The sequence below is a fragment of the Fundulus heteroclitus genome, chromosome 13, assembly GCF_011125445.2.
Source record: "Fundulus heteroclitus isolate FHET01 chromosome 13, MU-UCD_Fhet_4.1, whole genome shotgun sequence".
NCBI classification, from domain to species: Eukaryota; Metazoa; Chordata; class Actinopteri; order Cyprinodontiformes; family Fundulidae; genus Fundulus; species Fundulus heteroclitus.
The window spans coordinates 12487087-12513748 of NC_046373.1; the positions used below are offsets into that span (position 1 = coordinate 12487087).

General features: G+C 39.3%; 1 protein-coding gene across 1 annotated transcript; it reads right to left on the minus strand.

The window, feature by feature from the left end:
* Window positions 1–335: 335 nt before the first annotated feature.
* Window positions 336–22190, minus strand: nobox (NOBOX oogenesis homeobox). The gene is made up of 9 exons (XM_036145075.1): window positions 22035–22190; window positions 17153–17874; window positions 11857–12019; window positions 7805–7911; window positions 7428–7573; window positions 7201–7334; window positions 5986–6232; window positions 5044–5339; window positions 336–1366 (listed from the first exon to the last, which is right to left on the minus strand). Exons 1-9 carry the CDS (start codon window positions 22066–22068, stop codon window positions 915–917), a joined length of 2301 nt encoding a protein of 766 aa, XP_036000968.1. The 5' UTR covers window positions 22069–22190; the 3' UTR covers window positions 336–914.
* Between the last annotated feature and the right edge of the window lie 4472 nt (window positions 22191–26662).

Here is a 26662-nt window from a genome sequence, read left to right on the forward strand (position 1 = left end):
TCACCCCTGATTGAAGCTTTTTGATTAATCGTTTGCATCAGATGCAAACCTTACTTGCAACAGGTACTACTATGAGGCAGTCTATTCAGCAGAGCTGCCAAATGTTTAGACTACAGTAATCATTAAAAATAGGATTTAGTGTTCAATTTAGTTTGTTTTCTGTACAGAGCCTTCATAGGTTATCTCTAATAATGTATCTTTCTAACCAGCTAAATATCCCAAAGAAACACTCTGTTGCATTGTTGCATGTCAATACTTACACAATAAAGTTACTCATTGATTTGACTAATATGAACATGGAAATTATTACATTTATCCATTTGTGTTTCTATATATGCAGTTGATTGTTTTATATGTAATTACTAGCCTACATCATAGTCCATACCTCGCTGAAATCCAAGGCACAAAAGCAAACTATATAACTTAATTTACTCCAATTGCATTAACTTGGTAAAAGATTCTGCAGTTTTAACCAAGTGCACAACTTCCCATTTTTTGTGAGTAAGGTTTTACTTTTACATTTGTTTACATATTTCTTTCTAGTTTATTTCTTTACCCTTTATCATGGTCAAACTCAGTACAAATGTGTTTTTTCCTGTGGTGCTCAAGAAGAAAGCAATATAACATGTGCACACTTGGTTATGTGTACAGAGTAAGAACCAAGTTGTGCATTTATGGTCCAAAACTACAATTTTTTGAATGAAATATCTGATATGAAATTTTGTTTAAAAACAAGCTAAAAAAGTAAAATGTAGAATCTTACCATTTTCATTTATTAAAGCCTTGCTTTATGCAGCCCAACAGAGCCCTGAGACACTAATGTTTCCACTGAGAATACTGTATTGGTAATACAAAATACAGGAAAACATTTAACAATTTACACACAAACATATAAATTAAACCCAAACAAGGATTCAAAAATGTATTGGGGAGAAGTCACAGTGGAAGTGGCTGTGAATCTCTCGTGGGCTGTCATACTCCAGTTTGACACAGGAGGGTGCTGGAGGGCTTTCAGGAGACGTGGCGCTGACCTGAGAGGGAAGCAGCGATGAAACTGTGGTCAGTGTTCTCTCAACTCTGAAACAGGAGGGCCGCAGGCTTGACACTGATGGGAGGACAGTGGTGGCGGTGCTGGAGGCAGTGTGCTGCTGGGTCTCTGCTGCTTGCTGCAAGTTGGTATGTGATGGGTTATGCTCCCCCACCTGAAATACAGAATGCAGTGGCAGGCTGGATGTAGACTGGGTCTGGTGGTCTCCAACAGATCCCAAGCTGGCTGAGTATGTGGGAGGACACTGGGCATGCTGCTGGATGGATGGCTGACTATACAAATTACTCCATGGATATGACTGGTATGATGTCATCGCTCCTGTTAAAAGAGGGAAAATACAACATGAAAACTTCAAAACTAGGATAAGTAAGCTTTTTACTAAGAAAATATTAACACTAAGAGCAGCATTTGTCTTTAAACAGCCTCTGTTCCACACAACGGAGTGCAGGTCTTTCCTGCTTATTTCCCATGCAGATGAAACACTTTCTAAAAATGGAGAGTTTATCACTGAAGCAACATCAGCATCCCCTGTGGGCTAGGCACGGGCTGGTACAGGATTCTCAATGTACGATAATATTGAGTAAAACTACAGAAGTTTAACAGCTTTATGGTTACATTAATTAAAACATATACCGTATATACAAAAAAAAGCACAGTATGTTGTGAATGCTTTTATTTAAACCAGAACAGCAACAATTATTCCCAAATTCTGGTGAAATATATTGATTATATGTAGGGAGGCAAGATATACTGGCATTCACATTGGTAATGGCAGATATTAGTCAGGTTGGCAATGTGGAAATTGTTTGGGTATATGACAGTGATGCAGCACAGGACTGGGGGAGTTTAACTGAAGCAGAGAAAGAATGTCAGCAACGTGGTCGTTTTTGTCAAAAGGGTACAGTGGCTTGTAAATGTATTCATACCACTAGAACCTTTCCACATTTTGTCACATTTCAACCACAAACAAATATATTTTATTGGAATTGTATGTGGAAGAACACAAACTCATATGCAACTGTGTAATTGCAGCAAAAGTATTAACTCAAGGGGGCTGAATACTTTTGCACAATGCCATTTTCAGATTTTTATTTATAAAAACAAAAAAAAACCATGTATAATTTTCCCTCTACTTCACTATTGTATACCAATTTGGTACATATAGGTTATCAGGAATGACAGCAATATTAATATTGGCCCAAAACTGTCATAAGGAAGCTAACACTAACCGATACGTCGCTAACCAATAACCAATGGCTGTCACTCAGACTGAGTCACATGTCTTCAGTCAAAAGGTGCTGCATGCACAGATGGCACATGACAAACATGTGCAGCACTCCCTGTTTGATGGGATAGCTGTTTTAGTTATGGCTAAATGACTTTTAAACTTAGACATATACACAGCAGTGGAAGCTTATGAGGAGACTATTTTATCCCTCCGTGCCCAGACCACTGCATTCAGAAAAAATGTTGCATGAAAGTTGGGAAGCCACTCCAGTGTTGCCAGTTATAGCAAGAGACACAATTAACCAGCTCTATTACCTATACCGTGTAAATAGCAGACCCCCCCCCCCCCCCCAAGCTTATTATAAGCCTGGTGGCCCTCCAGGCTTTACTCTACCCCCCTAATAACGCACTAGCTGTTATTAGCTCAACGCACAGTACGTCCATGCTGCCCCCCGCTACACGGTTGCATGCAGACTTCCTGAACACACAACGACACCGACCACCAGGATAAGCCCATTTTCTGGGGGAAACCCTGAATACTATAAAGTAACAAGCCCATGGTTACTGATAATAAGCGGAAGTGGCAACACTGCAGGAAGCCTGGAAGACAGAACTAAGTATTTCTGGATGCCCCCCCATTATCATTCTTTAACAAACATGTAATAAATCATTATGTTTGGGGTTACTTGTAACATCAATGAGAAATATTTAATGTGCACCATTATACATACTGGTTAAACAACCTGTGATAGACTGGCGACCTGTCCAGGATGTACACCGCCTCTTGCCCATTGACAGCTGGAGATAGGCCCCAGCACCCATTGCGACTCCACAAGGGATAGACGTGGTAGAAAAGGGATGGATGGATGGTTAAACAACCCTTGAGGATTGCCATAGAGCAGCCCAGCAGCAAATCGCCCAGGGTGTTTTTTAGGAAGTGTTGGGGGGGGGGGGATCCCTGCTGAGCCATGCACTGACTCAAAAGCCCAACCCCAATCCAGTCTGTGTTCAACTTATGCAGTGCTGGTGACAAACCCACAAAGCTCAATAAAATCTCAATAAAATCTAAGTCCTTTTTTTTCAAAGTCCTTGCATTTATTGACTAAATATATTGATGCAAACAGATATACAGGCCTGGCCTGTCCAGTAAGGACAGGCCAGGACCAGTTGCATCACACTACCCATCACGGAAAACCCAAAAAGTTAAAAGAGTGGACAAGAAGCTCAGAAGACCTACCTGACCTGCATGCTTCTTCTCTTTCTCATCCCAAATCTCTCCTTAAGCCCAGCGGTTGTTGCTAGTCCTCATTAATGTCTTACTACACTACAGCTGTCATCACTCTCTTCTGCCCCTCGTCATACATTTTATACTCAATCATAATGTACACAATTCCCAAAGACCAACAACACAGAACAGGTTTACTTTAAGCCAACCACCAATTTTTGGTTTTGTAATCTTTGGAGGATTCGGTCATCGTAGCTCATCAACCAGAGTGCCATTCTGTCAGGGAGCAGCAAAGGCACAGAGCAAAAAAAAAAAAACCTACATCACCAACTACCATACAAGTTATACATTGCTTAAATTTAATTTCCAGACAATGAGGAGTGAGCAGCCCACTGATGGCTGAGCACCGAGGCTGACGACTGCTGCCTAAGTTGGTTTCTAGTTCACTGCTTCATATTTAAAGTGTTATTTCTGAACTGGATTGCTTTAAACGGAACAGCTTTATTTGAAAATCAGTTTGAGATTTATGAAACCCCTATATCTTTTGTGAAAACATAAAAGAGTTTTCAATGCTCTTTGGCATTAGAACCACCTTCGACTGAGAAAAGTATGAAAACCACAATATATAAAAACGAATCAACCTCAACTGAATTATTTTACATTGATTACAGATTCTTTAAAAACAAAGTTTGAGTGTCATTCCTTTGTGAACCATCACTACATCCAGTACAGTTCATTGATATCTAGAGAATTTCCCAGATGGCATTTGTGCTACAAGAAATATATTTAAGAATCATAACACAGCCTCTTTTCAGCACCAAATGTCTGTACAGCATGTGACAGAAAAAGGCTTTTAAATATGTTGCACATAATGTCTGGAATCCCAAGCCAAATGTTCTTAAAACTAAGGATATAGACTATTTTTAGAGAATGACTTAATGACTTGCATGTAGAGAAATCTAGATGTAGACTATGTGCGGTCTCGTTTGCCCAGGATACAGAGTTAAAACTAGACGGGTAAGATAGATTAGACAAGATAAACGTATAAACAAATTATCTCGCTGAAACAATGGTACTGTGTCATATATTTTAGGTCTGCCAGCATGAAAGAACTGAAAACAAGCTTGTTAAGTTTTTTTAAATTAATATTATTATTGCTAAGTGCTGGATTTCAGCTGCTCACACAATCAAAGATTCTTCACACAGACCTTTGTCTCGTCTTGGGTTATTTAGATTGGTTACATATGTGGGACCATATGCTGCTTTACAGCCCGTATCTCAGTGCATCCCCAGATGTGCAGGTTATTCCTGCTATGTGCACAAACCCATCACAGCAGCCAGAATTTGTTTCCAGTGAAGAGCAGAAACCACAATCTGAAGCTCTGAGTAATAACTGCATTAAATTGAGAAATTTTCTTAATCCTGTTTGAAAACAGTGATGATTTAGAAAGACAACTAAACATAAAAACATTTTCTCATGCTCACTCTACGTTGTGTATTTAATGAGTTTCCAAATATCTCTAATCTCATCCCAGTGTCTCACCATGGCGACCGGCGGGCTGTAACAGGATCTGTCCGGTGCTCTGGGACTGATAGTAGGAGTGACCACCTGTGGAGTAAGTCACCAGTCCAGCTGAGCTGCCTCCAGGTCCATAAGTCAGGTATGAGGCAGGATTGGAATCTGGAGGGTTGGGCGTAAGGTAGGGCGATGGAGTGAGGAATGGCATGTGGGGTCCAGATGTTTGAGGCTGATGCTGGCTGGTTGGAAAGGAGTTGTGAAGCTGATAAGACAAGGAGCTGCTCTGCTGGCTCAGCTTCTCCGCAAAGTCATACAGCAGGCTGAGGGCATCAAAAAAAAAAGACACATTACCAAATATTATAAGTAAATAACCACATAGCTCCACAGAGGTTGAAGTGAATGCTGCTGACAGAGCATTGCAAGGTTTAAGCTTACAGTACCATCAGTCCAAGAAACTGTCAGCTCAGCACCTGCAGCTCTTATAACTTGGCAGGTAACATCTGGGGTTAAGGTTGGAGGTTCTCAGATTTGTTCCAGTCTTTTTCTGTCTGGAGTTTTCTTCCCCTCACCAACCCAGAACAAAGACAGAATATGCCTTGTGTGTTCATTTAAAGCAAAAGCATTTTGGTCGGAGTAGGATTTGGGTCAACTGATTGCTTAGTTTATTTCAAATGGGGGTCTTGTGAGTTTTCCCCATTTCATTGGTGGAAACTCTAGCTGCAGTAAAACATTGCCGACTTGATTCAAATCAACTTATTAACTACAACAGTCTCGCAGCATGACTTCTGAAATATTTCAGACCACCAGCTGTCACCGACTCTCTCGTACAACCGACTCTGTGTGAGCCATCATCATTTCACAGGATCCCTCTCTGCCTACGCTCAGTCTCCCTGTCAGTTGTTGCACTGATTCATGTCTGAATTGCTTTTAGCATTAATACCACAGTTAACTGAGTTTTAAACTTACCTGGTGTCATTCTGTTGGGACTGGGTGTCATAATGAGCTAAAGAGGCATCGCTCTCCAGAGCATCGAGAAGGAGAGGACGGGCGGGGGCCGGGGTGTTGAGGAGAAGGGGATTCTGGCTAACAGAGTTGAAGCCAGCAGGAAAAAGAGGGAGGCTGGCTCGTCGCAGAGGGGGAGGGCTGTGCATGGGACGGGGGGGATGATACTCCAACAGATTCCCTGAACCCATTTCTCTCCCTCTACTCTGACCTTAAAGATGAAACAAATAAAAAAGGATACATATTAATTACAACATCCCACAAGGCAATAATTCATATTATTATACTAAGAAATAAGTTGTTAGGTAAAACATAACAGCAGCAGAAGGTACTAATTCAAAGTAGGGCTGGACGATATGGACTAAACTTAGATGGCAATAATTTGTTATTTTTGGTCAATACGATATGATTACAATATCGATCTAAACAAAATAAAAGCCTCAGAAAGACTGCCAAGAATGCCCACAACAGGTGCCTGCACAAACCTATGGAAATGATTTTGCCATGTTTATAAAACTCCTCAAATATGACACTTAAATACTGAAACACTGAAATATTTGCTTTAAAAAAATAAAACTACATAAAACCTGGAATGTCGGTGAGTGACAAATGCTGTAATTATAGACTGAACTGTATATTGAAATATCATATACAACAGTCTCAGAACCGTATATATATATATATATATATATATATATATATATATACACACACCCTAATTAAAAGTCCCTTGTCTGATCATTGCTTTCTGCAACAGCTTATAAATAAATGAATCAAACCAAGTCATTGCAGGGTTGCAGTTAAATTATGTTGAGCAAAAAGCAACACTTAAAAATGTGACGATTCATTCCTTTATTCATTAATTCCTTGGACGCAGTGAGCTACAGATATCAGTGCTTATAAACCAATAAATAAATAAAATTGTATTTTGTCTGTCTATCCATCTCTCTATCCTTAAACTTGTTCTGGGATAGTTATCCATATTAAAACTATGGGCAGAGTTTGTTTCATAACTTAATCATTAAGAGTTGGCTTTCCAAATGATCACAAACTAATCAACCCACAGCTAATGAGCTTTAAAGGAATGCAGCTTGTGTCCAATCAGGAAAAGACAATTTATTACTAGAAAAAAATCCCACAAATTCATTCTGACTACAGGATGTTTTGATATTTACGTACCTGGGCTGTTAAGGCTGTCCAACAGCTTACTGTAGGAGTGAAGGGTCTGAGTGGACAGTGTGGGAAAAGCAGCTGCAGAGGTAATCTGTGGTACGGAAGCAGTAAAGTGACCAGAAACAGAAGGCACTCCTTTCCTAAACAAACAAAAAAAAGGAAAATAAATTGTGAATTTTACAGCAAAATGACCTAGAACAGAGTCACTGCACATTAGGCTCTTACTGAAATACCTGGTGGATGTCAGCGTGGTCAACTGGGGATTGACTTTGTGATTTGGACTATTCGTGCTGTGTTCAGCTTTAGTTGGTGCAGGTTCTGCCTTCGCTGTGATTGAACGCACTTTCCTCCATTTCGCCCTGCGGTTCTGAAACCAAACCTGACATATAGCAACATGGAGAAGAGTAGGATTAAATAAATTTCAGGAAAAACCACGAGTGTTGACGTGAATGTGGAAACTGATTTTAACAAGAATGAAAAACAGCAAGCAGAACTAAAATATGGGTTTTCTGCGTATTAATCATCTGTTACTCTCTGCAATAAGTAGACGACCAAATAATGATTGTCTTAATTGGAGTTTTTGGAAATCAAAAGAGCAGGACAGTCTGACCATAATTCTCTGAGGGGTGACACCAACTGAAGCAGCAATAATTTTCCTCTTCTCTGCATCAGGATAGTGATCCTCCTGGAACAGCGCCTCTAAATGCTCCAGCTGGTCTGAAACCCCCAAACATACACACACATATACACATCAGCTACTTGAGAAGCTGATGTGTTATTCCAAAACCATTTTGTAACATTTTGTAACCCTTGAACCTTTGAGCATTTCCTCATTACACCCACAGAAAATGTGTTGTTTTGTGATTTTATGTCACAAGACAACACAGTCATGATTAATTGTGAAATAAAACAAAAATTATACATAATTTTAAAAACTTCCACAAAATAATAAACAATCTGAAAAGATTAGTATTTGGTGCCCTGAGACAATACCTTTTGTAAGTTGTGAAGTTTGTCTCTACCAGTTCTGCACATTTAGAGACTGAAATTGCTGCAAAAAGCTCAAGCTCAGTCAGATTAGATAAAGAGTGTTAGTAAATGTACATTTTTAGGTTATGCCATATATTCTTAATTAAATTTTGATCTGAACTTTGACTGGGCCATTCGGTGACATAATGTGCTTTCATCTCAACCTTTGCATTGCAGCTTTGACTGTATATTTAAGGACGTTGTACATTTTCATACCATTCTCAAGTCTATTGCTGTATTTAACAGATTCTTTATCCATCCATTTTCCAATTAACTCCAACAAGCTCCCTGTCAATGCTTGAGCAAAGGAAGCTGCCCCCACCATGTTTCACCACTAGAACTATGTATTCAGAGTAATATGGAGCCTTTTGGCAGATTTTTTTTCAATGCTCTCTTTGTCAACGTAGGTGGATGGCCTTATCTTGATAAGTTTCCTATTATGTCATTTTCTTTCATTTTCAGATGATGGCCAGTGTTCTGTGAAATGTTCAAGACATGAGATGTTGTTTTATGAACCATCGCTGCTCCAAAACATTATCTCTGACCTGTCTGCTGTGTCCCTGGTCTTCATGATGCTGTTTGTTTATTAGTTTTGTCAAGCAAACATCTGAGATCTTCACAAAACAGCTCTATTTTCAATTCATTACATTTGAAAGACTTCCTTGTTGTTCTGTTAAGTTTCCTATATATATAGATAGATATATATATATATATATATATATATATAGATAGAGAGAGAGAGAGAGAGATATAGATATATAGATATAGAGATACAGACACACACAGATATAGAGATATAGATAGATATAGATATAGATATATATATATATATATATATATATATATATATATATATATATATATATATATATATATATATATATATATATATACATACACACACACACACGTAAAAGCCAGTAAATTAGAATATTTTGAAAAACTTCATTTATTTCACTAATTGCATTGAAAAGGTGTAACTTGTACATTATATTTATTCATTGCACACAGACTGATGCATTCAAATGTTTATTTCATTTAATTTTGATGATTTGAAGTGGCAACAAATGAAAATCCAAAATACCGTGTGTCACAAAATTAGATTACTTAAGGCTAATACAAAAAAAGGGATTTTTTAGAAATGTTGGCCAACTGAAAAGTATGAAAATGAAAAATATGAGCATGTACAATACTCAATACTTGGTTGGAGCTCCTTTTGCCTCAATTACTGCATTAATGCGGCGTGGCATGGAGTCGATGAGTTTCTGGCACTGCTAAGGTGTTATGAAAGGCCAGGTTGCTCTGATAGTGGCCTTCAACTCTTCTGCGTTTTTGGGCATTCTGCATCTTTCTTTTCACAATACCCCACAGATTTTCTATGGGGCTAAGGTCAGGGGAGTTGGCTGGCCAATTTAAAACAGAAATACCATGGTCCGTAAACCAGGCACGGATAGATTTTGCGCTGTGTGCAGGCGCCAAGTCCTGTTGGAACCTGAAATCTCCATCTCCATAGGGCAGGTTAGCAGCAGGAAGCATGAAGAGCTCTAAAACTTGCTGGTAGACGGCTGCGTTGACCCTGGATCTCAGGAAACAGAGTGGACCAACACCAGCAGATGACATGGCACCCCAAACCATCACTGATGGTGGAAACTTTACACTAGACTTCAGGCAACGTGGATCCTGTGCCTCCCCTGTCTTCCTCCAGACTCTGGGACCTCGATTTCCAAAGGAAATGCAAAATTTGCTTTCGTCAGAAAACATGACTTTGGACCACTCAGCAGCAGTCCAGCTCTTTTTTTCCTTAGCCCAGGTGAGACGCTTTTCGCGCTGTTTCTTGGTCAACAGTGGCTTGACACGAGGTATGCGCCAGTTGAAACCCATGTCTTTCAAGCGTCTCTTGGTGGTGGATCTTGAAGCACTGACTTCAGCAGCTGTCCACTCCTTGTGAATCTCCCCCACATTTTTGAATGGGTTTTTTTCACAATCTTGACTAGGGCGCGGTGATCCCTATCGCTTGTACACTTTTTCTGACCACAGTTTTTCCTTCCCTTTGCCTCTCTATTAATGTGTTTGGACACAGAGCTCTGAGAACAGCCAGCCTCTTCAGCAATAACCTTTTGTGTCTTTCCCTCCTTGTGCAATGTGTCGATGGTCGCCTTTTGGACAGCTGTCAAATCTGAAGTCTTCCCCATGTTTGTGTAGGCTTCAGAACTGGACTGAGAGACCATTTAAAGCCCTTTGCAGGTGTTTTGAGTTAATCAGCTGATTACTTTGTGGCACCAAGTGTCTTCAAAATTTAACCCTTACACAATATTCTAATTTTGTGACACACGGAATTTTGGATTTTCATTTGTTGCCACTTCAAATCATCAAAATAAAATGAAATAAACATTTGAATGCATCAGTCTGTGTGCAATGAATAAATATAATGTACAAGTTACACCTTTTGAATGCAATTACTGAAATAAATCAAGTTTTTCAAAATATTCTAATTTACTGGCTTTTACACACACATATACATATATATATATATATATATATATATATATATATATATATATATATATAGATATATATATAAGAGAGAGAGAGATAGAGAGAGATATATATATATAGAGAGACACACAGACAGACAGACAGACATACAGACAGACAGACATATAGAGAGAGAGAGAGAGAGAGAGATATATAGAGAGAGAGAGAGAAGAGATAGAGAGAGAGAGAGAGAGAGAGAGAGAAGAGAGAGAGAGAGAGAGAGAGAGAGACAGAGAGAGAGAGAGAGAGAGAGAGAGAGAGAGAGACAGACAGACAGAGAGAGACAGACATACATACAGATAGAGAGAGAGAGAGAGAGAGACAGAGACAGAGAGATAGACACACAGATATAGACACATATAGACAGAGAGATATATAGACATATACATATAGATATATATATATATATACATATATATATATATATATATATATTATATAGTATATATATATATATATATATATTATCATATATAGATATATATATATATATATATATATATCTATATCTAGATATATATCTTATAATACCCACAAATAAAGCAGTTGCTAAATGTGTTTTTCGGCTGCGAGAGGTCTCAGACTTTGTTTGGCCTTCCTAAAAAGAGAGTCTTATTGCCCGAAGTGGTTGGATTTTTTTTTTTTGGGTGCTTGCTAGCTTGTGCTTGTCTGTGAGCAGTCACTTGAAGGATGACTGCTTGGTGAACCTCAGCCTGTGCCAAAGGGGACTGTTTGGGAGATTAAGTCAAAAAACTGCCACGATTCCTACAGTAAGACCACCCGTCTCTGTTGGGTGGAAATCAGACCACTTGATAAATTGTAACAGTAATGACGATTTAGGGTTGCATGCTGCAGAGGCTTTAGGGCAACATCATGAAAGCAATCGTCTTTCTTCCAGGCTGGAAACATAAAACCAGAAAAAAACTAATATTTGATAACAAATGATTACTCAGTATTGCCAAAGGCAAAATTTCATAATATATGTATATCCCTAAAGTTAACTTTGGAAGGTTTAATAAAGCAGGATATAGAAACTTTAAACAGAGTTGTGTACACGTTTTTTCTGATTTGCTGAATCCAAACACAGACGCTGTTCACCTGTACTGTAGAGTGTCCGTGTCTTCTTCCTTGGGGCAGGTGGTAGTGGGCAGCTGTCCACATTCTCAGAACCTGGTGGAAGAGGTAAGCTGAGCGCCCGACCTCGGCTCCTGCTGCTGTATCGAATGGAGCGTCGAGTGGAGTACCCTTGAGCTATCTCCATCTGCAGCAATCCACATAAACATGAGCTCTCAGAGTAGTTTTAAGCCCATCTTTAGAGTATTAATTGACAAGTGCCTATTAATTAGTGACAAATAAATTAACAGTGGACAGGCATGAAATATGGATCCAGCAAAAATTGCATGAAGGAAGCTGAACACCTGGTGGGATATTGATAAAAGTCCAGAAATACATTCAGTTTAAACATACCTGGAAAAAAATTAAATCAAGTTGAAGGTGTTTTTCCATACTTTTTGCAGACTGCATAGAAATGCTGCCGATAACAAGATGGAATCTTATTTTTTTGTTTTGTTTTTTGAGCCATTAAAACATTACAACCCACTGAAAACAATGTGACTGTGATTTTTTTTAACAATAGAAGTTGGCTCAGGACTTTAAGGAGCAAGCGATTAATTTTGAGTGCTGACAGCTCATGTCTTTTTATGCACTCCCAACACGACTACACTCAAGGGCTGCAGCATGCAGATAATGATTTTCTCAGTTTTATGTTAATTAGTTAGTCTATTAAAAGAAAAAAAAACGACCAGGAATGAAGTAAGAGCTATGCTTGTTTTTAAGTTGTTAATCTTGTCTAGAAGCCATTAAAAAAAAAAAAAAAAAATCTAGTCAATTTTATTTATATAGCGCCAATCATGATACATGTCATCTCAAGGCACTTTCCAAAAAAAAATTTGACGTGTATAATTTTTTTTTACACAACTTGTCAAAAACAGAAGATAACTACATAAAGTTAATAACTGACTGAGCTCCACCACATTCACTAATCTGAATAAACAATCATACTCAACAAGGATGACACACATTTTATAGACATAATTTGACTAAAATCATCACCAAATGAACCGATCTAAACAAGCTTTGGTGCACTATGACTGACATTAACAACACACTAGGGATGCAGACACAAAATGGGCACGTTTTGATGACTTTAACCACTGAAAAGCCAATATTCTTCTAAACCAGCTCTTTACACATCAACCATTGTGACAGATGGCCATTGGCACTGAGGCAGATCTTCAGTGAGCACGGCTCCCTCTTTCTTTCCAGCAAAGCACATTAAAGTCAAATTGAAATGGACGAAGCGACAGGATTGATGGATGCAACAACAGTTGCAGCTCGTTGAATCTCTCTTTACCTGGCTGGTGTCCAGAGTCCAGTCAAAAATAAATCAGCCTAATTAGTCGACAAACTAGGGTTCTCCGTCTGCAACCATTTAAAAATATCCACATCATTATGTGGATATTTTTAAATATATAAAAGTACATGTTAAATGGTTAAGTATAAAAACAGGTTCACAGTTTGTTTTTTGAACCCCTGTCAATTTAATGACTGAAAGTACAGATAAATTAAATTTTAACGAAATGAAGTTTAAATTTCTATTGGAAAATTAATTGCAATGGGGATTGTACAAGCTTTGAGTAAATAAAAGAAAATAAATTATAAATTAATAAGAATTGGTTTGACAAACCAATTGATAAATAATCAAAGATTACCAGTTTACCAAGAAATCCAATCCCTGGGTATAATTGTTTGTACTTGGAAAGAACTTGGGTCTAGCCAAGGCAACAATAATAATAGTTTTTTCCCCTGCATTGGATTTAGGAAAGTGCACAATTGTATTTTTTATAATCTCTTGGGTGGAAATATATCTTCAAAAAAAATCGGTCCTACGTGATAAACTTGAATCTAAGCAAATTAGCAAATGTTTGGGATTAGGGTTGTACATTTATGTATTGTACTCTCCACTCTGCGAGCTTTAGCAGCTTGCCCACTAATATATACATCAATTGTGTCCATTAAGGGTCGTTAGGGTTCATAACTGGCTGATATAACCAGACAGGGTTTGCTTGAGTTATTGTATCCTACCAAATATTGCATCCAAGCAGAATGTGACACAGCATATATTAATTTTGTAATAATGACTGATTTGACATATAGTGCAGCTCTAATTGGGAATTTAACTTTTTTTGTTCAAACTACTTTTTCTGCTACTGGTTCAATAAGAGCAAAAATTAATTCTGCATTAGGGCTTTACAAACATTTATGTTTGTAAAGCTCTGACAGTGAGATAATTAAAGCTGAAAGCTGCTTTGTTTTTTATGCATTTCCACTGTAATTTGCTACTACACTACAGTGATTTTCAGCAGACAGCAACGTCTAACCATCAGGCAGTTCTCCCTGGACAGCTTTCACCTTCTCAGCTCAAGAAACCCAGATTTCCTGGATCTGCCACCCTTTGTTTCATAGAAACCTGGCTCACAGAACACATCAGAGACTGCACACTATATTATACAGCACTAAAAAGCATACTGGATCACTGTTACACAACTTTAAAAGATGTAAACTGAGCTGTTCCACATGCATCTCTAGGAGAAAATCTCTAAGCATGTGGGTAGGACGGTGAGGAAGTGCACCCAAAGCAGATGTTACAGTCCTGCTTTGACTGCACAGATTGGAGTGCTTTTAAATCTTCATCCACTGACCTGAATGCATTTATCAACACCATGACATCATACATCAGGTTTGTGAGGACATATGTGTGCAGACCTTTAGCACATACGATAATAAACCGTGGTACCCTTCACATCTGAGGAAGCTACACTGGTTCAAAGAAGAGGCTCCCAGCAGTGGGAACTGGGCCCTGTATGAACAATAATCTCAACAAGGAGATCAGAGCAGCCAAGAGACGATGCAGTGAGTAGTTACAATGCAACCTCTCACCTAATGACCCTACTTCAGTCTGGAGAACCTTGAACACCATTTCTGGCTAAAAAGCCTGCCCTACCCCCACCATGTGGTGACCCCCTGACTAGCTTACAACCTCAACAGCGACTGTAGGTTTGAAAACCAGCCAATCACATCTCCCTCTCACACAAAAGGACTACCTGCACATCCCCCACTAATAACCTTACAAACCCTACACCTCTGACCCTCTACCTGCACTAAAGATCACTGAGGGAGATGTAAGGGTCAGAAGTCAAGGAAAGCCACAGGACCTGATGGTGTTACCCCTTCTGCCTGAAAACCCGCACTGACCAACTGGCTCCAGTCTTTACTCAAATCTTGAGCCTGCACTGCAAAAAGGGAACTAAAAGTAAGTAACATTTTCTTGAAATTAGTATATTTCTCCTTGATTTGAACAGCTAAATAAGACTATTTGCCAATGGAATGAGAATTTCTACCCCTAAAATAAGATAATTAGACATTCTGCACTTGAAATAAGATGAGGAAGATGAACTGTTCTTATTTTAAGTGCAAATATCTTATTCCATTGGCAAATAGTCTGATTTACCAGCTCAAATCAATGAAAAATACACTAATTTCAAGAGGATTTTACCTACTTTTAGTTTCCTTTTTGCTGTGTGTCTCTGGAGCTGTGTGAGCTTCCTTCCTGCTTTAAATGCTCCATTATAACCCCAGCCCCCAAGAAACGCACCACCATGGGGTTAAATGACTCCAGACCTTACGCCCTAATGTCTGTGGTCATGAAATCCTTTGAACGACTGGCATTGAAGTTTCTGAAGGACCCACTGCAGTTTGCTTACTGGGTAAACATGTTGGCAGATGATACAGTCAGCTTGGGACTGAATTCCCTGCTGCAAAAACCTCGACCACCCAAGGACATACGCCTGGATCCAGCTTGTGGCCTTTTCAGCTCAGCCTTCAACACCATCAACCCAGTCAGCCTCCATCTGCCAGTGGATCACCAGCTTCCTGGTTGACCGGCAAAAGCAGGTCAGGTTGGGAAGCATCTTCTCCACCCAAGACCCGTCAGCACCAGCACCTCCTAGGGGTGTTGTTCTATCTGAATATATTTGATCATTGCTGCAATAACTACCTTACAATATGGAGCTAAATTTTAAGTCACTATCAGCCATCATTAGTTTGGTCACCCTCACGACATTCTACAGAAGCACCATAGAGAGCATTCTGACCAGCTGTCTCTCTGTGTGGTGTGGAGGCTGTAGTGCCTCCGACTGGAAGAACGTGAGGTGAGTGGTGAGGACAGCAGAATGGATCATCGGGGCTCCTCTTCCCTCCATAAAAGATGTTTCATCTCAGCGATGTGTGTCCCGAGCCCGTAACATCATCAGGGACCCCTCACACCCCCACCATGGACTGTTCTCCCTGCTGCCCTCTGGGAAGAGGTTCAGCAGCATCTGCTGCAGGTCCACCAGGTTCTGCAAAAGCTTTCTCCCTGCTGTCATCAGACTGTTGAACTGCTGTTGAACGGCTGAACTACAACCCATAAACTCTGCACAACATTTGCATATTTGCACACTTTGCATCTCTATCTAGCATTATAAATGCTACCGAACTCTTAGTCCTTAAAAGCATCCTGGCACAAATGCCCTTGCACAACCCAATTCTGCACATTCAATGGTTTGTATACTGTGACCTTCTCCTGCATTGTTTACATTTCAATCATTTTTATAGTGTATTTTAAATCTATGTTTACTTTTAAATCTCTGCTGCACCTAAAACTGTAATCTAACTTTTACTGCAATTTACAAAGCTGTATGCAACGAAACTTTGTTCTGTACGCACTCTGTGCATACAAAATGACAAATAAAATTGTCTAAGTCTAAGTCTAAGTCCTTTGATTTTGGAAAGAGTTCTTGTGGAAAGAGTCCTGAAATAGAAGAGAAAGTCCAAATTGTTGTAGCTTAAAACATGAACAAAAGAAGTTTTGTGTTGAAGTTGCTGCTGCTGTGCTGGCAAATGATGAGGAAACACAATCTGAGTTTGCACAAGCTTGTTACAAGCTTCAGTGAAGCTCCATTACCAACTGATAACTACACACCACAAATTAAGCTCTAATATCCAAACGACATTTTCGCAGGTGCTTCATTAATAACGCAGACGTTTGTAGGTGTGCATCATTTCATGCACATTAGGCTGTAATTATATATGGCAAATTAGTTATCAAACACCTGTTAGTTTCTCAAAAATATGCGGGAGTATTTTTAAAACTGAGGGTGGTATAAAAAGAAAAAAAAAAAAAAAAAAAATCGGGCTCAGCAGAACACTCAAACCAACAGAACCCATTAAAAAATGTAATCTGTAAAGGTTTGTTTCTAAAAGTGGAAGAGATGTTACAGCAACAGTACTTCACCTGAAGGGTCTGGGAGCTCTGCTGGGGGAGGCTGTGAGGCTGAGAGGGGCTGTAGGCTCTTTTTGTCCCATGAGATTGAGGCGCTGCAGACTGGATGGGGACTGGTGTCTGGGACGGGTACAGGACTGGGACAGGCACTGGGGGGAAATACAATCCAGCTGCCCCGATACCCAGGTAGACTTGATCAGACAGCTCACAGGTGTTCATCAGGCCAACAGAGGGCTCAAACTGAGCCGGGTTCTCCTCTGAGCTCATCACTGACATTTCCTGCTTCTGACTTTTCTCTTGCTCCGCCGGCTTCTCACTGACACCCTCCTTTCCTGCTTTCCTGGGTCTCACATGCTCATTTTGCTTCTTCCCTCGTCGCTTCCTGCTCTTTTTCTGCACAGTTTTCTTCACTTGCTTGTCAACAATTGTTTCTTTGCTAACCTCGGTCTCTTTCTCTTCCATCTGAACATCCTGTGCCTCCTCTGCTTCCGGCCTACTCCCAGGCTTCACCTGCTCCGCTTCATCCTTCATCAGTTCGTTTTCTGACACAACAGCTTTGTCTTCCCCGTCTTCCTCCCCCTCGTTCCTCCCTTCATGCGCCGCGTCCTCTCTCGTCTCTTCATCCCTCTGATTTAACACTTTCTCATCGCCTTCTTCTCTTCTCCCGCCCGGCTTCTCTTCGGAGTCCTTACTTTCCAAATCCTCCAGCTCCTCACACAGCAGGCTTGAACAGTCTGAAACAGGTTGAAGAAGTGTTAAAGTGCTGCATGACTAGAACTCCAAAATAAAGATGATTTGTAAAACGTGACACGGCTTCCTCAACGATCTTTTGTTCTTCAGCGTCGTCCTTACGATGGGATATTTAGCACTTTTTCGGAACAAATATGAACTGTCCAGGTCAGACACCTTATTAAAGGGAAATTAATTAAGTTATTGAGCGATTTGTGATTTGACTATTGTGCTTCACAGATAACAGTGATACCAGATGAACAGACCTGAGCATAAAATTTCATAATAAATGGCTATAATAGCATCAATGACACAAAGGGAATGCTGTGACTGCTCTACTTTGGGGATATTACCACCGTGTGGTCCAACAGGTTTACATACAGTGTCTTGTTAAAGTATGAGCCATTTTCAATTTTGTCACACTATAATCAAACTTTAATGCACTTCCCTCAATACATGAAATCCAGTGCAACCAATTGCATTCAGAAGTCAGGAGAGTGTGTGATTTTATCTCAATCTAAATACAGCGGTTCTGTGAACAATAGTAAAACAGCAACATGAAAAACGCAGCAGGACGTTGTGGGAAGTTTAAACGGACCCTGCTAACTCTGGAGGAGCTGCAGAGATCAGCAGTTCAGGTAGGAGAATCTGTACAACTCTTAGTTGAGCACGTCACAAATGTCCAAGGGTAGGGTTTGGACTGAAACATAGAAACATAGACGTTTTCCATCCAATCTGACTGAGCCTGCGCTGCTTAGCAGAGAACAAAGAGTAAAAACATCAGTCTGTAACTGAGCTCAAGTATTGTACCTGTAACTGCAAGGAAAGGTGATTTAACAAAGTATCTATAGCCTGAATACAAATGCAAGCTCCAGAGATCAGATTTTCATTTGTAAAAACATCTTTAAAATCACGCATCATTATCCTTCCACTTCACAACTATGCTATAGTTTATCTTTAATCACATCAAATCTGAACAATACATTTTAGTTTGTGATTATGATGGGAAAAAGGTTCAGGGGGACAGAAATATGTTTGCAAGGCTGTGTATTTCACAACTTCCTTCATGATTAATGTGTGAATTTCAGCGTTGGTTAAAAACAAAAAGAACAAATGTTAAGGCGTTTTACGGCTGATTTAATTTTTGGAGGAAGTTAGACATGCAAAATAAATCAACAAGAATCAAAAGGAAGAACAAAGGTGGTAGATATGAAACACTGGACTGGAGACGCATATTTTCAAACACACAAATCCTTTTTTTTTTTTTAAGTGCAATATACTTAAAAGTATATTGCACAAAGTAAGAAATACAAATACAAAGTAAGAAAATAAATAGATTATCTAATCATTTGAAGACTGTTAGGGCTCTTGTCCTGCTTCAAGTATAATTTGGAAATGAAAAGCTACGTTTACAACTTTTTTTCCCCTTTTGGCTCTGCATGGTTTACATTTGGTACTTCATTTCGGTACAGTAAATGTAAAAGATAAACAAAAACACTATTTATTATCAAAGGAACATTGCTAATAAGGAATATGGTAAGAACATAACAAAAAAGGAAAATAAGTACTTTACAGTTAAAATAATATACTAATACTGCCAACTCAGCTACACGACAGAACATTTAATCACTCTTGATTTTTCTCTTTTGACTAATGTGTCTGTAGATCTGACCTTTTGTGTTAGCCTTATTGTCTTACTCTATAAAACTATTTTAGGATTTTAATGTGTTTGAGGATTTAGTACATATATTTGTATATGATTTGAGTTTCAGAAATTTAAAACTTTGTCCACTAGAATTAATATTAACTTTGTTGAAATTGTATCTCCCACAGACTGAATTCATTCAGAGAAACTCTTCACGGTTAGTATTTGATCTTTTCATACCATTTTCAAATAGTTTTCAGTAGCATTGGCAAATTGGTTAAAAAATGCACGTACATAAATACAGTAATACTCTCTTCCTTTATTAAATCTAATCTCTGTTAAGATTATCACTTTTGGACAAAAGATGTCAAACTAAAACAGTTTTCTAAATGTTTTTACCAATATATATACCTATAGCCTGGTTCACAATCACTAAAGCGACCAGAAAAAATTAAGCCCTCCTCTAATTCAATATATAGAGAGCTTATCGAGTATGTTGTCTCTGCATAAAAGTTGGATGTCAAATCATAAAAACATAAAAATACTAACGTTACTGACCTAAAAAAGATTCTATTAATTTACAAAATCTATGGGTTTGTCTCAAGATCATTCAACAATATTTTCCTTTAAATACATAAGTTTCTTTCATTGGTCCTTTGTTTTGTGTTCACTTAACATTGATAACAGTGTCGTCAAAGGCACACAAAACTATAATAATATCTTAAGTTTCCATTTTTTTAAGACTTTGATACCATGATAAACCGTTGCAAAGTTTTAAAGTGCTGATGTGGTATATATCCTGTACAATATACCTGGAAAAACACATCCGTCAGATGCTAAAACATCAAAAAACTAACCAGTAGCAATATACTGGTTAAATTAGCGAGTCCACCTAATACTAATACTTTGTTGAAACATTTATTTTTTTCAGCTTTCAGCCTTATCCAGTTACTCCATCAGATCTTATGACTGATGAAACTGAAATAAAAGACTTTGGCCGTCCCTTTAGGACTTTCATGACTGTTATCAATCAGGATCCTTTAAAGAACTGCTACAAAGCATCACAAGATCAAAATGATCTCGTAGAAAAATATCCATCAGATAAGGCGTTAGCACTATGCAGCTGTCAGCATTGCCGCCTTGCAGCAAGAACATCCTGGCCTGGGGTCTTCAACATGGAGTCTCCATGTTTTCCTGTGTTTATGTGGGCTACACAACCTGAAAACATGAAGTGGCTTCTCAAAATTGCCAACAAGAGCGAGTGTCTGTGTCTAGTTGTCCAGACGAACTGCCTGAACGAACAGATGGAGGGATGGATTCAGGGTCCTCAGAGACAATGAGTTAAACCTTGTTGAAGAATGTGTTGTGGCCACATTTACAGAGGAATGTGTGACACAGAAACAGGACACTGTTTCACTTTTGCCAGACCGAAAGTGAAACATGGCGGTAGCAGTATCATGCTGCAAGGTCTTCTTTATTAAACATTTTTGGGAGGAGGAGGTCAAAGTAAATAAAATAAAAATCCATGGACAGTTGAAAATACCAATGAGCTTTGACCAAAAATGTTCAGCTTTCATAAAAAATTAAATAACTAAAAAGATAAAGATAAGGATGACGTATTTTATTTTGCAAGCGCATTGAGGCCAACTTAGCATATCCAATTTAAGTTTCTTTTTTGTAAAGCCTAACCAGCACCCAAGCCTAAAATGGACAGAAAAATCTATGGGGGTCACCTTAAGAGATACAGCGGCCAACAGATTACCTCACAATCTAAAAAAAAATTGGTGTACTTTCACAGGTTGTGTGGTAAAAACGTCACAGTCAAAACGTGGCATGCTGATAGACTTTTACCACAGAAGAAGAAACGCTAAACCGATACATACCGATTTATTTTAAAGCTGTGCAGACTTATGCAACCTGTTTTGTTTTTTTCCGTAGTTGACTTGAACAACATGTATGTCATATTGAAAGCGTACAATCCCTTATTATCATGGTCTTAATAGAGGCGTACGCACTTTGAGACCCATCGTGTGTTGTAAAAGAGCCATTTACACGCTCTAATATTCAACCCACCTGCATGTATAAGCTACATAAAAATGACATTGTATAGTTAAAAATCTAATCTTGGCTCTGATTGGTTCACATGTTGTCCTGCAGACCGCATTAAACCTGATTGGTCTCCCTCTGGAGAACCTGCAGGACGCAGTGACCCAGGCGGTGTCCCAGGTGTGCAGGGCCTCGTGCCGCTCGGTTAATTAACTCCACCTGGCGAACTGCTGCTGCTAAACCTGCTACCCTGTCCCCAAGTCCAGACAACGGGTCGGAAATGTTAATAACACGGCTTTTAAAAGTGTCTCCCTGCCCCACAGGGAGCAGAGACTATGTCTTTAAATAAGTCTCTCGCTAAGTTCTACAAACAGAGAAAGTGACGACAGCTCGTCATGGCCGACAGGTGGGGGGGAGCCACAAACGAGCCAATTAAACAATAAAACAATTAAATGCCTGGCCGAGTGTCCTTACCGAATTCTGCAGCTAAATCGCAGTCCTGCTCCATATTTTTTTTTTTTCACATGCCACCGTTAATCCAATAAAGTTGGTCAATTAGGCCGCTCGTGTTTAGGCGGAGTTGGAGCGCCGCGCGGCGCCTTAACGAGCCTGATTGATTGATTAGGCATCAGCTTTGTGACGGGAAGTGGTCACGTGGAAAGGGGAAGCCGCTCCAGCCAATCATGGGAGAAATCAGACACTGTGCGTGTTGTTGGCTACGTGCTTAAAGTGTCCACGGTAAAGGTTAATTTTGGGAGGAAAGTCATTAGAAACACAACTTTTAAAACATTTGGAGTGCTGTAGGTAAACATAATTATTTTTATTTTATTTTTTTTAACAAGCTGCTGATGTTTTGAGGCTTGTGGCATCGTGGGACTGTTTAACTGCACACCATTTGTCATTTTAACATGTTGTTTCTTTTCCCATCCTTTTATGAGTGCAGAGACGAGGGAAAGGCGAAGTTAGACGGAGACGATTCTGCACCATGCGTTTAAATATGTGCTTTGTTTAATGAGCCCCACTGTTCTGCGTTCAGCACTAAGGGATAATAAAATAGGTTTTTAGTGATTCTGCTGAGGAGCTGCTGAAGTAAGCCAAAATGTATTATTATTATTTTTAACATAGTTTTCCCCACATGGCTCCCCTGCAATATGGTAACATCGTGTGGTTCCTATGTGGTAAAATTTGACTTACTGTTTTTCATTATACGTGCTAGAATTGAATATACATTGAATACAAAAAAATATATTTAGCAAAAATATCTACGTCAAGTAAGATGTGATGTAATAATAAAACACAAGAAAAAGGTTTTGTGATTTAGTTCAATTCAATTCAATTTTATTTATATAGCGCCATTTAGTTATTTTAAAGCTACCATAATTGCAGAACTATTTTTGTATCAGTCGTGAAATTTGAAATTATCAATTCAGATATCTTGGAGTGTACACATGGGCAAATTAATGTAAAACCTTTTATACTGCTGTGGTTTGTTAATGGAAAAAAAGCATTTAATAATTAAGCATCTCTGTAAGAATCTCCAAAGAAACTTAATTTATTGTAATTGTGATTTGTTTAAAAAATATATAAATTTGGTTGCAGCCAATTTTAGCTCCTTGGAAGTTAGAATTTACTCTAGACCAGTACAAGGAAGCTTGTTTTTCATGCAAGAATTTCATATTACAGCCTATACAATCACAGAAAGACTGCTGACTTGACTACTATCCAGTTCACAGTCATCGACACCCTCGACATGGTGAGGGTAAGATGGTTACCAATGGAAAGTTGGGTGAAAAAAAACAACTGTGGTTAAAAGAAACGTTGCAGAAGCAATTAGGATAACTGCAACATTAAAACAATATTATCTGCTGGTGTCGGTTCACTGGGGTTTATCAAGTCCAGAGTCACCAGGAAATTCTAAACCTTTTCATGCTCTCCTTAATGACAAAGTTTATGTTGATGTTCATTTTATTTCGGAGTCGGGGCACATTGTCTCTGTGATTGGCGATCGGTCTGACACACTTCCTGCCTTTCGCCCAATGACAAAGACAAGCACCAGCCCCCGGCAACCCTGCAAGGATAAGTTTATAATGAATGAGGGATTAGATAACCTCATATTACCTGATCACATCTATGCCATGCTGCTATTCATGCAAAACGAAACCTAACCAAGTATTGAGCGTATGTGTCATGCATTACACTGACACTTATTTTGTTTTGACATCTCTGCATTAAAAATCCCCTTTTATTGATTCGATGTTGTATTATCTGTGAAATTAGAGAATAGATGCAAGCCATTATCACTTAAATCAAGAGGAAAAAAGCTCTGTGTGCAACGAATCTGCACTTTATTGCTAGAAGTATTCCCTCACCCATCCGAATAATGGAAATCAGGCAATAGGTGTATAAATCAACCACCTAGGCATGCAGTTTGTTTCTGCAAACATTTGTAAAAGGATGGATCTCTCACAGGAGCTGGTGGTTCTGTGATGGTCTTTCACCTGTGCAACAAGTCCAGTCGTGAAATTTGCTCCCAGCTTTATGGGAACAGTTTGAAGATGGCCCCCTTCCTCTTCCATTGGTTTCACCTGTGCACAAAGCAAGGTCCATAAAGACATAGATGAGAGAGTTTGGTGTGGATGACCTAGACGGACATGCACAGAGACCTGACCTCAACCCGATAGAACACCTTTGGGATGAATTTGATTGGAGACTGAGCCTGGCCTTCTCGTCCTACGTTAGTGTCTGACCTCACGAATACACCTCTGAATGAATAGTCCCCCTAAACACACTCCAGAACCTTGTGGACAGCTGAAGCTGCTCTAGCTGCAAAGGGTGGATCAACATCATAATGGAAGCCCATGGATTATGGGATGTTCATACGAGAGTCAAAGCAAATGCAAGTCTTCATAAGAAATGTTATTATAGCCATGCATTTGATTCCTAGTACCTTTATACACACACACACACACACACACACACACACACACACACACACATGTATATATATATAGATAGATACGCCATATGCAGAACATGCAAAAATCCTACAGTGTCCACATTTCTGTTTACAAAAGATTTTATTCTGTGCAAAACTCATAAAGGTCAAGTCTGTTTCATACGCTGCTTGCTCTACACTTGCACCTATCATTGCTCTAAACTGTTGCAGACCTTACAAATGATGCAAAAAAAACCTAAAAGATCACATAATTAAAAAAAGAATCTTCCGACCAAAACCCAAAATGTCAAATGCCAAACCCCCCCTCCGAAAAGCAGAATAGCACCTGCGAAGTGTCTCGGCGCAGTGGAGAGCATTTCTATGTTCTACAATTCTGCATCTAAGTTATTAATAGAAGCAGCCAAAAAGCCAGCTTTGGGCTGTTCCCCCACCTCCTGTTGTAGCAGTTCCTCTTTTGACCACCAGATGGCGCGCTGGTTGGAACCAGGACGCGTCAGTCTGGCCCAGCTCTACCTTCCATGACAGAGCTGGCTCATGCTTGATGCACCCCATTAGGGTTTTTGGGGGAGCCATATTTAGAGATCAGCAGCCCACCAACCAAAACCAGAGCAGCAGGCTGGCTCCTCTGGATCTATGCTTTGTCTGCTGCTAATCCTCCACTCCTCTCCTTCAGCTAACCTTATCAGTAGTGATCATGCAATTTTAAAACGTGAAGGCTGAAAGATTGATTTTCTTTTTCAGTGAGCTCGCAAATCCCCATGGACAGTCTGAGTACGGTACACTTTCATCTGATGTATAAAGAATAATCCCCCCGTCTCTTCCTCCCCCTGAGACTCGGTGGGGTTAAACACAATATCAATCAGGTGGAAAGAGACTGGGATCGTACATTTTCAGATGCATTGCTCTGCAAGTTGTGGCAGAGGACGACCAGGTGGGGGGACTTACCAGTGGGGGGGGGGGGAGAAGAATTGTATCTGTGCACAGTTTAGTTGACTGTGATCAAAACATATTTATCTGATGTCCTGTTTTACAGCGTGAAGTTTGAGCAACACTGTGAAGATCTGGGAGTTTAAAGGGGAAGTTCACTCCCTTAAACTACAGCATGTTTGCTCAGACCAGGGCCTGTGGCTTCCACAGAGGCTTTTAATAGCTTTTGGCTAAAAGCCAAAATGTAGATATAATGAGAAAGGCAGGTTTTAGCAGTTTTTTCTGTTACCAAAAGTACCAAAACGATTTTTTTTTAGATCTATTTTTCGTGTCACAGATTGGAATAGTTAAATGGTGTGTCTTTAAAAATGACAACAAATAATTTGTTGTCATTTTTAAAGAACCACTATTTAACTTTTTTTCCCGGTTTTAAAATGAAAAAAACAAAACTTTCCAAATGCCCCTTAGTATATATTCATTAAAATATAGAAATTGTCTCTTTTTTGGCATTGGCGTTTTATTTATCTGGATGGAGATGATATTGGCTCTTTGGATTGTAAAATATTACTGCTGGCTGAAACCATGACCTCCAAAGCATTCACACCCCATGAATTTCTGCCAGATTTTGTTACCTTGGGTCGTTTAGTTGCTTCTCATTAATACTCTCCCTGCCAGTTTAGGTGGATGGCCATGTTTTTCCATGTTTGTTGATGTTTGAGACGCTGGACTGTACAGTGGATCTGTGAGATGTTTGTGATGTGTTTTATCACCTAACCCCGATCTAAAGCTCTTCATAACTTTGACCTCACTGGTGTGTTTCTTGGTCTCTGTGATGCTGTTGGCAAACCTCTGAGACCTTCACACCAGGCAAACAGCCGGATCTCTGTTGGCATTAAATATCAGCGTATCAGGGCGCCACAGTAAAGGGAGCCGAATGCAAACGCACATCCCACTTTTTGGATGAAAACCATATCTTTTTTTTTGCCCCTTCACCAGTATGCACTAATTTGTGTTGGTCTATCTCATAAAATCACCATTAAATACATGGAGATTTGTAATTGTTACACGGTAAAATGTTGAAAGGTTCGAGCGGCGTGGATGCTCGGGCGAGGCACCATAAATCCCACAAAGCTCTGTCGATGAACAGCAGTTTGAGCTCTGTAATTCAGCTTTTTCCACTGTGATTCCCCACAATAGCCAAATGAATACAAATCGATCT